A 14,642-nucleotide genomic window follows, 5' to 3' on the forward strand; every position below is an offset into this window, starting at 1 on the left:
ATCCATAGCCTCTTCTGATATGAGCGGTACGGTGCGCGACCTTTACAGCGAAGTGGCCTGTATGACGAAGAATTTCGCAAGTCCTGGGCGCTTCGTCCCAATGTCATTTCATTGTACTTCGAGCATCACGCGGACCTTCATTCCGCTTCCGTGCTCGCTGCTTTCAACGGCGCAGGCTCACGCTCAGAAGCGATGTCATGCTGTCGTGCCCCACGCATTGTCACAATGGGTTAGGATCGGCCTGCAGGGGTACTGCTCTGCAAAGCTATTTCAGCCCGCTCCACGTGCTTCGATCGACCCGCGGTGGGGGCGCCCTACAGAGAAACAGCGAGGACAGCGCTAACCAACCATGAACTTACTTCAGAGAACTGCGGACTACGGCAGCTCTGGAATTCAGAGGCACCGGCTGGGGTCGGGCGTGACCACCTGGCTACGGGGACGCAAGACAATGGACACCACGACGGCCGCATTGCGAAGGTCAGCTCCGAGTGCTGCGAAGGTCGTCTGCCCTCGGAGGGGGGCAGTGAAAGTGCGTACGTGTGTGTGTGAGCCCTCATCCTCCAAAAAGGCGGGTCGTCTACGATGGCGTCGAACGGAGTGTTTATAAGCAGCTGTTTGTCGCTGCTACAGTGTGTGCTCGTCGTCGTGCTCGGTGCTCGTCAATGTACTCGTGAGCTGTGTGCTCGTAAGCTGTGTGCTGTATGCTCGTCTTGCGTGCTCCATTTGGGAGCCACGCTTAGACTGTCGAATATATATCTTGCTTAAACTGTAAATACTGTAAATAAACCCTGTTCACCTAGTTCCTCCCTACTTCCTCTCTACGAACTTCAACCCTTACAAATGGTGGCAGTGGTGAGATCGTCCGACAACTCCTACAACTGTATGCCAGAGGTGGAAGCGTCCGACAAACCTTACAAATGTTAGCACGGCGAATGGCTTGAAACCGACGACGGGCGCAAGTTAAGCGGGCTTGGCCAATGGCACTGGCTTGGAGGCTCACGCCATGTCTTGTACTGCATTCACTTGCAGCTGCAATTATATGACTGTTCCATCGAAAGTAGATATTTACGTAAAAGTGCGTATTTAGCTGCCTGTAAGGCAACCAAGCCGCTAAAACGTCATTGTTCTATTGTAATCTTTATTATATAAGTAGACGTTTTACTGCGATGCGTTCCTGGTACCTACAGCTGTGATGAAGAACAAATTGTACACATACCTGGACAGGACAAAAAATGAAGGATAAATCGTTGTAGCATGAAATGGGCAATGACTAGTGTGCTTCTTTCACACTTCCTTTTCCCTTTCGATTTAGCGCATCGCGCATACACGAGTTTACATTCCGTCAGTGTAGACTGTTTTAATTGTCAGACGAGCGACAAACGTATACGTCACCTTATGGCTGATAACATTACTGCGTGACTCAGTTCCCACTAATCTTGTAAAGCTTTAGTTTTTGATAACCCAGCAATAGAACGGACCTCGCGACGAACCTGTAGAAAGCTGCTCGCGTTATCCACAGACGTCGCCTGCGGCCAAAACCTCAGTTTTTTGAGACCGACTATATATATATATATATATATATATATATATATATATATATATATATATATATATATATATATATATATATATATGTGTGTATGTATATATATGCAATTAATATAAAATATGCTCAGAGCTGGGCGCACGAACGCAGCGAGGAAGCGGGAATATCTTTCTTTCGGGAATGAAAGTATAATATATAGTTCGCATACGTTTACTGGTTTGCCTAAAGTCACGACTCTTTTCACCCAGCGTTTACACAAGTATTGTGGACATTGAAACCGGATAGCAATGGCGGATGCCTGCGTGCCTTCGCTTGAGTTCTGCGTCGATGACAAAGCCACGTCGAGCTTGCCTTGTTCAGTATGCGATAGCTACACAGTTCCATTGAAGTAAATCAAGCTTTTCGCGCCGATATAACCACGTGACAACAGAGCGTTCCTTGTATCTAGCACCACCAAGATGTACAGCCTACATAGATGAGAGAACATCTTGCGAAAGCCTGAGGGATAATATTAGTCAAGGACCACAAACGCTGAGAAGCGCATTAGGTCCAGTGACTTGTCCTTATAGGCATCGTCATACTAAACTTGTTTGCTTATCTTCGGGACATTGGATTGCTTGGCAAGCTTTAGGAAGTTCCCTTATATGCATTAGAATGACTGAACTAAATTTTTACATCCCGTCCATTTTGCATGTAACGCATAGAACTTAGTTTTACGTATAAACACCAAGTCCACTTATTTCCACGTCTTTTACCCCCTCTTTTTTATTTCTTCCTTGTGCTCTTTCTCTTTCTTACATAAGGCTTTTCAATATCTCATCACATTCTCCATGTAAAGTAGCATGAAGGCGACTGTACCCACGCTGGCAGAATTGTCTGTGTTTAATTAATTAAAGAGCTTTCTCTCTCACACACAACACACTTTTCTTGTTGCCCATTGGACACGCTCCTTCATGCGCATAGAAAGCTATCTTAAGATTAAATTAAATTTATTTATTCATTTACCCTAAGGCTCCATACCCATTTACCCTAAGGCTCCATTGACTACAAATCATCAAACGTAGTAGCATAATAAATGTCTGTAAGCGTCAGAAACAAATATACATGTATGCATGAATAAAGATGGAGTCACATAAGCAGTTGTAATAATACAATAAGCATTATACGTCTAAGTAGTACAACAGGCATTCTAATATCATACAGCATTATACGAGCTTTACGCATGTTTACCAGAATAACTTTTAAAAAAGTGTGTTAGAAGTCAGCACTCAGTGCAGAAGTGGAAAGTACGATGCGACGCGCTCGGAAGGCATCCAAGCAGAGTGTAATGTCCCGTTGTAAGATGACGTGTACTCTCAGCCCTCCGCTTTTCTGCGCTACAGCCTATGGTAGTAAACGAAGAAAAAAATTTGAAGAGCTCACATAGTTCGTACAAAAACAGTAATTTCATCTGCGTGACGTCACAGCCGCGTGTATATACATTCGTTTTCGTCTCGACTGACTGCGCGCCATGTCACTCAAAAAGGTTTAGGGTGCCTGAGTGCTCTTTTAAGAACACCTGCTGCGCTGCTCATGTGGTCTAGCTGTAACTACGGCCCATTAACATTCTGTAAGTTCACATGCAGTGCATATTGAGCTCATCATACCTTGCGTTCACAAGAACGCGGCTCTAATAAGATGAAAGCACTCAGACGAGCGTTTCGTGGTTATTCGTGCGTACTCGTACGTATCTTGTGCACCAATTAGCTCGGAAAAAACGAAGCGCGAGCGACTAAACCGCTTAATCAACCTTCAGGAACGACTAGACGTCAGAGAGTTTTCTGTCATGCTTCGTAAACCTCACGTGGTCGTTCAAGAGGGTCTTGTCGGTACCCAAATACGGTTCAACATCTCGAATGGCAGACAATGTGTGTTTGAGTAGGGCCGCGTTTTGTTTTGTTTTGTTTTTGTTTATAGCACTACTGCCGATCTCACAAGAGATCACAGCAAGGAGGGCATACACATAAATTTAAAACAAGTACAATCAAGTCATTTATATAATGCAAAACGCTGAAGTAATCAGTACATGAACATCAGTAGTAGCAGTGCGACAAGTAGCAATGCGACAAATCACGACAAGATTACAAATTACGGCAATTGCAATGGAAGGGTGCGAAATGATGCAATCAGGTTATTGAAATACAAAGTCCAGATACCGGTTATAAAAGAAAGTCAACAGAAACTGCTCGCCCTGTACATCCATTTCCACCATAGTTAAGAAGATATTTAAAGATGAAGTGTTAGTAACACAAGGACTAAATTGGTTCCTTTCTCTTATTATTTCAGAGAAATATGAATATTTGAAGCAATTTGAGTTGAAAGTGTATTCATTAAGTGTTGTTGTTCTTGTTAGCGAAGCTCAATTGGAACGCGAAAGTTCTATACTGTTCTGCGATGCAGCTTGTTACAGCTCTGCTTGGAGGCGTGCAAGGTGAACGCTTTCTCCGTCGTGTACGCCTACGCATACGAGTCGACGTCATCCGTCGTGGTGCGGAAAGTTTAACGAAAATTGAGCTACCCGCCGCGGTAGCCCATTGTCTATGACATTGCGCTGCTGAGCTCGAGGTTGTGGGTTCAATCCTGGCAGCGGCGGCCGCATTCTGAAGGGCTCGGAATGCAAAAAAAGGCTTGTGTATACAGTGAACTGGGTGCACGGTAAAGAACCCCGGTAGTCAAAGTTAATCCGGAGCTCCCCGTTACGGCATGTCTTATAATCATATCGGGATATCGCAGTAAAACCACGGTATGTAATTTCTAATTGAACTAAATGTGGGACAATCAGTTATGCAAAATTACCTGATGGCATCCCAATTTTTCTCTGATTACGCAGTTAAAATAAATGCAAAGCAAGCCAAGGGCAGATGAATGTAATAGAAGCAAATAGACAGTATTCAATATGATATTGAAAGGAGGCAGTGGAAGCCAGCCCATAAAATGTGACGGACCTTCGGAGGACAGAAGGCAGTCGAAGGGATGTCAAAGAAGGGCGGAGGCTGCGGAAGAACGCCTAATAGAATTGTCAACATTGGGTCTTTTTTCCCAAACATCTATCTGTCGTGCACTTTCGTTAATACTGTGCTCCTGGTATTTTCAGGTCACGAAATGCATGCCAGAATAAAGTGCCAGAAATAAAGGGCACAAGTTCTGTTTTCCTTAATGTGAACTTGGGTCTGGCCATCACAGGGTTACACAGAAAGAATTATCGTTTGGGTCAAGATGAGCCCCAACGCGTGTAATCATTTTTTAGGGTGAAGGCGACCGCAAGGTTGCGAGACGTGACATCAAAACAACCGCGCATGCTTTCTTTTGCTCTCGGTTGTTACTCACCAGCGACTGAAGGCTGAATCCCTGCAGCGACAGACCCATGATGATGAAGCAATTGCACCACACCACCATCCAGAGCCAAGCGATGCTGTCGTCGTCGCCAGTGTTACACTTGAACGAGGACTCGCGGTGCGTGAACAACTTTCCGTCGTCATCGCGGTAGATGCTCAGGAAAGTGCGGTGTCCGGACCACAGCGGACCGTGCGGATGGTGAGGCTCCTCCGAAGAAGGATCGCAGCCCGGTGGAGTCGGCAGGTCGGCGTCGCGGAGGCGAGAGCCGCCGTTGACGGCGCGACCGCCGCCGCCGGAGCTCTCTTGTCGCATGACGTTCTCGGCCGAACCCGCGATCGCCCGCAGATGCAGTTAGGCGGCGTGTGGCTCCTCTCTCCTGCGCGTCGGGGAAACGTGCAGCGCTCGTTGGCAGATGCTTCGTTTCGGAATCAATGCGCACGAAACATCCATAGCTCTGGCTGATTACTAGTAATTCCCAGGGCTTCGCCACTGAGTTCGAGCGTCACACGTAAAAGAGCACTTTGCTTCAGGTGCGTATGTGTAAACTGGCGACACCATATCCGTTACAGTTAATTGATAGGAGGTTTGATGTAAACAAGGCGAATTGCTTAACATTATCTTAACTGCCATCGAACACCTTCTCCTTTGAAGCTGCCGCCCCTCATGTAAAACCCCTCTCCAGGGGCATTTCAGGAATAAATAAATAAATAAATAAATAAATAAATAAATAAATAAATAAATAAATAAATAAAATTATAAAGCAGCGCGGACTAAGAAACTGAGTGGTTGAAGAAAGAAAGAGAATTCATGTTTTCCCCCCTTTTACTCAACTTATTTCGCTTTCTTTTTTTCAATTTAGTATAGCTAACCGATCAGTACCAGCACGGTCAAGTTGCTACAATTAGGCCTCCACAACACGATAGACGAGCTCATTGAAGCGCAATGTATGGCACAATATGAACGCCTCTCTCAGACTAGAGCAGGCAGACACGCACATCCTAGAGAGACTAGACATAGGTTACCACGCACAGCACGGTGTCAAGGTGGACATCCCGAGAGAGACGAAGGAAACAATGGTAATACCCCGAATACCAAAGAGCATGCACCCAGAACACAATAAGGACAGACGAGAGAACAGAGCGGCGAAGCAGATACAAAAGAAATTCGGCAGCGACAAGGACGCAGTCTTCGTAGACGCGGCTCGATACAGTCGCAGACGAGGGTTTACGGCAGCCGTAATCGATAGCGAGAAACAGTGCAAGACGTGCGCGACGATACGCACCACAAGTAACGAGACAGCGGAAGAAGTAGCCATAGCGCTCGCAGTAGCTCAGACTAACGCAACCGTGATAGTCAGCTACTCTCAGACGGCAATAAGAAACTCTGCCAACGGCCGAATCTCCCCGGAGGCACTACGCATTCTTCTTGCGTGCAGGCGGTCAAAATTGCAAAAGAAAGGTGTACATCACATGGATACCCGCTCACACCCTCGCGGAGGACGGCAACAACGAGGCGGTATACACCATGCGGCTCGAGGGCTTACGGACCGAGCCGCAGTCGCAAATAACGCCCCGACACCTTCCGGACGTGACGGTGCGGTAAATGAGTGGGAGTGGGAGGCCAGAATGACTACATATAATGAAATCACGAAACACTATAGGTTACAGCGGGGCATATTCCCACTACCTCACCCAAAATTGACAAAAAAGCAGTCTGTCGCATGGCGGCAGTTACAAACCAGGACGTATCCGAATCCTGCGCTCTTGCACATCGTATATCCGGATATATGTCAAACGGACAAATGCAACTCATGTGAATCCAGAGCCACTCTGGAGCATATATTATGGGAATGCCGATCGGATACATAAAAATAACGAGAACGCGGCCTCTAGCAACAGCCTTCGAACGCGCTCGGAAGCCGCGCTGCTCAGCCCCGCCCTCGAGAATCAACTGCGGGCCGTCCAGCGGGCCGAGGATGCCGCCTGGACCCACGAACTCCTGGCCGTCACCTTGGTGGGGCCTTTTGCCCTCCCCACCAACTCGCAGGACACGCAATAAAGTTATTTCCTCCTCCTCCTCCTAACGCGTTGTCATATATCATAACAAAATAGTTCTTGCTCAAAATGTGGGTATCTAAGTAATATATAAAGCAGAAATCAAGCAGCGAACAAGTGGCAGGGTTTTGTTAGTCGAAAGAGGCACCAGCGCAACCGTAAGCATGTTTCTTTTATTTTGCACCTTCGTCACCAATGCAAGCGTGCGCCGCCAGTGCAGTCAGATGAGTCGCGAGTGTGTGACAGGAATTCAGACCGCTTGTGCACGAAACTGTTGCAATCCTCTGAAACGGAAGCAATGAGTTCAGAATTGTATTATCACCAGCTAGCGATTTCATCCCATCATTATACAATGTCTATTCTCAATTTGCGCAGCCTCTCCGTGCCCCGTTTCGCGCTGTTTAAGGGTTGTCGTTCTCGCTGATAGCGCCAGATCTGTCTTCCATGTTGCATTGCCTGCAACTATACATTAGCGAACGCCATTTCGCACCGTTACAGCTTGCTCATACGTTCGTCAGTACCACCTTCTGCCCCCATTTTACAGCCTGAGCATGGGTTAGCTTTCCTGCATGACGAACAACAGATGCCGTGCTCTGCTGCAAACAACGACTTTATGTTTACTGTGTGCGTTTGTCAATAGGTTTCGGAAGAGCTGCTGCATAACAATCTTCTCGCGTTTTTTTTCTGGAGATTAGGACGGAAATATTAGGATAGAGTTCAGTCGCCTTGCCATAGTTGGCTTCAAAAGCCATTCAAACAAGTCTATCCAGGTGTATGATCGCCATATCAGCCAGTACATCGATACGTGAGGGGGCGAGTAGTTTTATTATTATGATTATTAACTAGAATCATTGCCAAGCACAAAAAAGGTCCCTTTTGGTTTGACAAGCATGCAACGAAGCTTCGCGCATGGATGATTGAAAAAAATTGTTGCAACCTAAAAGAAAGAATTGCGTCCATTCCGACGTTTCGAACGTTAGTTGTTGAGGCTTCAACTTTCGAGCTATGTGTTTTTAGGGTTATTATATTGCGAGATTTAACCTCCCAAGATGTTTCAAGGGCTGTGAGAAACGCACTGGATTAGCTTTCCCTACCTCTTTATTATTATTATTTTGCAGATTTTTGCCACAGCCTGACGTTTATTTTCTGCACAGGCACTTCAAGGGAATGCAGACAAGGAGCATGCGTCGTCCAGCCCGGCTCATCTAGCGATCGGCTTCAGCAAACAAGAGAGATAACCGCAAGACTTTCACGCGGCGGTTTTCAAGCCGGTACAAGCAAGATCGCCTCCCCATCGACCAGCCAGAGCACCAGAGGGCTCCTGTTCATCACAGTGCTGCCTTTAAAGGCCTGGACTGATTCCCGGCTTTCTGCAGTCGGCGGCAGATTTTTGCCACAGCCTTACGTTTACTTTCTGCACAGGTAGAGTGCTTTTCTGTACCTTGTTTTTAGTTTTCTAGAATATTATTTTTTTTTTTTTTGCCGCCGACTGCTGACTGCCGAGTCTTAGTGTGCATTGTTGCGCTATTATGGGTGACGGTGATGAATGTATTGTGTGTCAGAAAGCGTTGCCTGACGATGGCCGTTATATTAGATGTATGGATTGCAAAGAGCCGTATCATTCGGGGCAGAACTGATCTGGCATTGCTACAAACACATTCAATACGGTGGTACCACAAAAACGAGAAGTCTGGGTGTGCAAAACCTGCCGTACTAACAAAAAACGTACTGGCTCCAGATCGCAACAGGTGCCACAACCTACGGACAGCTCTGACACGCTAGCAGCCCTTTTAGCGGAGATAAAGGACATCAAACGAAATGTGGAATCGCTGCCAGAGCTCCGCACGAAGGTGGATTCCCTGCTTCTGTTAAAGGCATAATTCACTAGGCTTTGTACAGTGGTTAATGACGTAGAGGAATCCATGAAGTTCCTATCGGCACAATACGATGATGCGGTTGAACAACTTGAAGCTGATAAAGAGGAAGTCTCGACTTGCAGGAAAGAAGTGCAGCAACTACAAGAAAAGGTGCTCGCCCAAGAATCATTGATTAATCAGCTTCCACAAGGCCTAAATGATTCCGAACATAGCAGGAACGCCAACATGGAAATTCTCGTCTTGAAATCGAGAACAGATGAAAACCTGAGTTCCTTGCGGAGCTAGCCGAGAAACTCGAGCTAGAGGAGCCTCGTGACGGGGAAGTGGTGGCTATCCACCGTCTTCAAGCAAGAAGCCATCTCCGCCGATCTTGGTACAATTCGCTTCGATTGCTGTTTGGGAACGCTGGTACGCAGCACGAGCCAAGCTCCAGAGCCTCTTTGAATCGGAATCATTGGGCCACCTGTATTTCAACGAAAATTTGTCACAGTTCAACAGGAGGTTATTTTGGTTAGCAAGGACCGCAGGAAACAAAGCAGGCTACAAATTCATATGGGTAAGAGGCGGCAAGATCTTCGCAAAGGAAGACGAAGCCGCAACATTTATTCTAATTGCGACTCGGACATCGATAAGATAAAATGACTAACCGATCATTACCCAGCCCACTAGAATTTCCAGCCTTGGCCACGTTTAAGGCAAACTTTGGCCGAAACGAGGATCAAGAATTCACGTTGATAAATTTGAATGTTCGTAGTCTCCGCAAATATTGGGAACAATTCAAGATTTTAGCAGAAGAATCTATAGGTTTCGTTGATATATTTGTTCTCACTGAGATAAATGCACCACAGTCCTGTTTAGATATGTTCACAGTGAACGGTTATCGTGCCAGTTTGTCATGAAGTTTTAACGCCGTGGAGGAGGGATCGCTATCTTTGTGAGTGAAAAATACGATGTTTCAGCTGTTGACATTACGTTTATGCATGCGGAATGTTTGGCCTTAAACGTGAATTTATTACTCGCGGTATCCGATCTCCTAAAGACACAAAGTTACTAATGTATAAATCTCTAATCCGTCCTGTTCTTGATTATGCATCTGTAGTTTGGAGCCCGCATAAGCAGTTAGAGATTAATAAGCTAGAAGCAATACAGAAAAAAAGCCGTGCGATTTATGTCATCGTTACGATCGCGACTTTTCGCCCTCTTCAACACTTTCTTCCTTGAACCTAAACACGCTCTCTTCTCGTCGTCGTGTCGAATCATTAAAATTCTTGCATTGCATTGTCAATTCTTTGGTTAGACTCTCGAATGATAATTACATTAACTTCGCGCCAGGATCATCAACGAGAAGCCATCATGACCTAAACTTGATACCCTACTACGCACGTACTAACATGTTCAAATTCAGCTTTTCCCCCCGCTCAATCGAAGACTGGAATTCATTACCTGAGTCCATTCGCTCATGCTCATCCCGAATTATTGCAACCGCCATCCTAGATGCATAACCGTGCTCATCCATGCCCGGCAGCATTTGTGTAACGTCTTGTGTATTTTCCTTCATCAGTGCTCTTCTGTAAAAGTGTTCACTTGTGTTTACCGCTGTATACTCCAATGCATTTTCTGTACCTTTTCTCAACCCACTCCTGCTATAGCACAAATTGCGCTGCAGTATGTATAAATAAAATAAATAAATAAAATACCGACCACCGTCTGGTAGCATGACAAGATTTGTAATTGAACTCGAGGAAATACTTCTCAAGTACAAAGAAGCTGAGTTGTTCTGCTTAACAGGGGATCTGAACATTGATATCCTAAGCACAAGCAGAATTTATATTTCAGATTACCTATCCTCACTATCAGCATATGGAATTGAAAACGCGATCACTGCCGCCACGCGTGATGATTTCTTGAACGGTCGACAAGTCATGTCTTGACCACATCGCTGTTCGTGCACCGAATCGCACTTTGACCTCGTGTATCATTTCTCAGCGTCTAGCAGATCATTATTTAACCGCCTGTCGTTTTTCTCCTCAGTCGACCAAACCGTCTGGAACTACTTCAAATTTCAGTGATGTTAATAAGATACACGTGACAATAACAGATGAAAGAAAGTTGGATGCATTAGTGGCATCTTTTCACTGGGCAAGTTTCATTGCGGACGATCCAGCAGAGGTCGTTTACTCAAAGATGTTCCATAAACTTGACGAGCTCTAAAAAACTTGTACACGAAAAATTATGCATAAAAAAAAAGTGGAATCATGATTGGCTTAGCCCTGAAATTTTACGGGCAATCTCGAACAGAGACTGGCTTTGGAGACGTTCCAAGCATGTTCCTAAATACGCAGACCTTCGCTCAGCTTACAGAGCCGCCAGAAACGAAGTTGTGGCACTTATTAGATCAGCTCGACAGCTGTACTTTCAGCAGCAGTTCAAACAAGCGTTTACAAATACTGCAAAGATATGGTCACTGATTAACCATATTCGTGGACAAGACAGGAATGTGCCCAGTTTTGATGTTTTACTAGAAGAGCCTGTTTCAAAAGCTGATAGTTTCAATAAGCATTTCACGCTCGCGGCGGAAGTGGCAGCAGCTCGACAAGGCGTAAAAATGCACTTTAAAAGAATCTTTGTCAGCTTCCGCATATCTTCCAAAGTTATCAAAGGAAGATCTTGCCAGATTAGAATTTTTAGCTTCAAGCGGAGTAAGGCCGCTGGAACAGATAGCATATCGGCGGCATTGTTGCAACGAAATTTTGACGCTCTTTCGGACATTATGCTCTTTTTGATTAACGATTTCTTAGAACATGCCGTCTTGCCAGAAAATTTGAAGACCGCTATTGTAATACCACTGTTCAAGGGAGGTCAGAAGAACGCAGTTGAGAACTATCGACCGATCTGTTTTCTCATTCTTTTCCCAAATACTAGAGAAATTTCTATTTGAATGCATGATGTCCTCCTTAAACAAATTTACTGTCTTTTCAAACCGTCAATATGACTTTATTCCAGGAAGGGGCACCATACATCTTTTGGAGGAATTTGCAGATCAGTTGTGCGCAGCATTTGAGGAAAACTCGTTTAGCTGCGCTCTTTTTTGACGTTAAGAAAGCTTTTGATAGGGTTAACCATAGTATTCCTTTCGGAAAACTATACTTACTAGGCTTTCGAGGTCCCTTTTTTGCCGTTCTCAAGAAATTTTTGAGCGGTCGTTCTCAAATTGTTAGACAACCAATCACAATATATTAGCAAGCTGCCTGTGAAGGCTGGTGTATACCACAGGGATCCATTCTATCTCCACTACTCTTTAATATATTTACAAATGACTTGAGCTTAATAACTTCTAAGTGTTTAATATTTCAGTACGCGGACGATACTGTTTTGCTCACAAGTCATATAAACTACGAGACAGCAGTTAAAGTGTTGCAGGAAAACGTAAATCGTGTAATGAAATGGTTCGCTGAGAACGGAATTTCAGTGAACACACAGAATACCACAATAATATGTTTTAGAAGTGCGCTAAAGACAGCCCTTATAGACGCACGAGTATTTTTACATGATCATGATTCTCTTTCTTATCGTTGCGAACCCGTTGAATATGTAAATTCGTACAAATATCTCGGGGTGGTTTTCGATAGCAGTTTATCATGTCATGACCACTTGGCTTACGTTTGTGCCAGGCTACGGAAGGTTTCATGGCTACTCTTTATTATCAGATCTTTGGCTCCAATGTATGTGAAGAAAAGCATAATTTATGCACTTGCGTATAGTGTTCTTAGATATGGAATCACATTATTTACGTCATGTTCTTCCCGTTGGCATTACCGAATTGATAGCATCTTAAAAAAACATGTTAAAGAGCATTGCATATAATTGTCATATCCCATCCAGGGCGGCCATTTTCCGGTTCTTACGTCTTCCTTCATTCCATTCTCTCTACGTACAAACAGTTGTTCGTCGCCACTTTTGGAATTCAGACTTTTTAATTAGATATGATGCTAACCGGAAATTGCGAAAACCCATTCGATATTATGTACCGCGGAGCTTAAAGTATGGAAAGGCAAGACGGTGTGCTTATGTGCCTGACATTTTTAATGGCTTACCAAAAGAACTTTTTGCTGTAACCTCTATGCGGAACCTAAAGAAGCATTTGAGAACATTGTGTCGATTGTTCTATTCTTTTACGGTTGTGCTTAGAAGTATGAGATTATATGTTTTGAGTTTTGTTTCCTTGGAGTTAGCACTGATGTCCTTGGTACTGGATTTGTGATTGCTTTGTTTTTTTTATTTCTTCAGCTGATTCTATTGTTCCTTTCAGCCAATGTTCTGTTTGTTGTTGCCATTTTGTTACCTCTGCCGGGCCCAGTCCTTCAAGCCTCCTGTTGGCTTTGACGGGCCTGAACCTCTCCGTATCCCCTACAAAGTGGCAATTGTTATTATTATTATTATTATTATTATTATTATTATTATTATTATTATTATTATTATTATTATTATTATTATTATTATTATTATTATTATACGTGCGTTTGTTCTTGAAATGCTAGTTTCTGTGGCACAACACATAAAGCTATGGGATCGAGCGCCATTTCTAAACAGCCCAAAAGATAATGGTGGAAGCAGGAAGACTCCAACAAGAGATCGGTGGTTATAATTTCGAATATCGTGATCTTGTCAATTCAAATTAAGGGCCAAACAAACGCGAAATAGCCGAAGTGATAAGTCGTTGTAGACACCGTATACTGTGCATATAGTCTGTGGTCGAAAGAATTAAATTTCTGTCAACGATGTCCATCTGAAATTTCATTGCATTCATTAAAGGAGGAGGGGAACGGATGAGTCCGACTTTTGTTTTTCGCTACCACATGAATTCAACAGTTAATGAAGCCAAGGGAGGCACATGGACAATTATTGGTTGGTTTTATTTGAAGTGTAGGAATGATAAGGTGATGGGAAATAAAAGTGGACGAAATAAAACAACTTCCCGCCGGTGGTAGCCGATCCCACAGCCCCCGAATTTAGTTTCTGATCATGTACGATAATGATACATTGATGTATAGTGCCGTTACGCGACAGCTAGTGACAGTTGCGTGTCCTTCAAGGTCGGTGTGGCGTGGAACAAACGTTCCGCAGCGTGGTAAGTACGCGAACCAATCCGTCGGCTGCAACTCTTTAGCTGCTCATAATTTATATCGATCTCAAATGTCAGTGTTTCTATACCGTCCCACTATATAAGGTAAATAGTAGGACCTCTAGAACGAAAAGAACTCTTTAGATGCTTTTGTTGTGCCTTCAGCAACACATTGACGTGGCTTTGGGAATGAGCTTCCCAAACAGTAGAATTTTACCCCGCCGTGGTTGCTTAGTGATTATAGTGTTGGACTGCTGAGCACGCGGTCGCGAAATCGAATGCCGGCGACCGCATTTCGAAGGGGGCGAAGTGCGAAAACACCCGTGTACTCAGATTCAGGTGTACGCTAAAGAACCCCAGGTTGTCGAAATTATTCCGGAGTCCCCCACTATACGGCGTGCCTCATTATCAGATGGTGGTTTTGTCACGTAAAACCCTATAATTTTTTAGCGGTAGATTTGAACGTCGGCTTAGTAGGAGAAACAATGAAAGCGTGGGTAGCGCGAAATTACGCGCACTGTGTGGCTCTGTTCTTGTCTACGTACACCACATGTGCTGCCCTTACAATGCTTTCATTGCTGTGCAACAGGCAGGGCCGTTAACATCCAGTTTTTAGCCCCTTTAATGCATTCGCATTTTTCTGTGCATAATCTCGGCGTCGTTTCGAA

At 44.5% G+C, this 14,642-nt stretch overlaps 1 protein-coding gene across 1 annotated transcript in view; it reads right to left on the bottom strand.

Moving 5' to 3' along the window:
* Window positions 1–14,642, bottom strand: part of LOC126521258 (uncharacterized) — a 65,850-nt gene that overhangs the window by 37,550 nt on the left and 13,658 nt on the right. Inside the window, exon 2 of the mRNA XM_050169912.3 lies at window positions 4,913–5,297. Within this exon, the coding sequence (XP_050025869.1) occupies window positions 4,913–5,233 (321 nt within the window). The 5' untranslated portion in view covers window positions 5,234–5,297. The remainder of the gene's footprint in view (window positions 1–4,912; window positions 5,298–14,642) is intronic.

Source organism: Dermacentor andersoni, chromosome 6 (assembly GCF_023375885.2).
Source record: "Dermacentor andersoni chromosome 6, qqDerAnde1_hic_scaffold, whole genome shotgun sequence".
NCBI lineage: Eukaryota > Metazoa > Arthropoda > Arachnida > Ixodida > Ixodidae > Dermacentor > Dermacentor andersoni.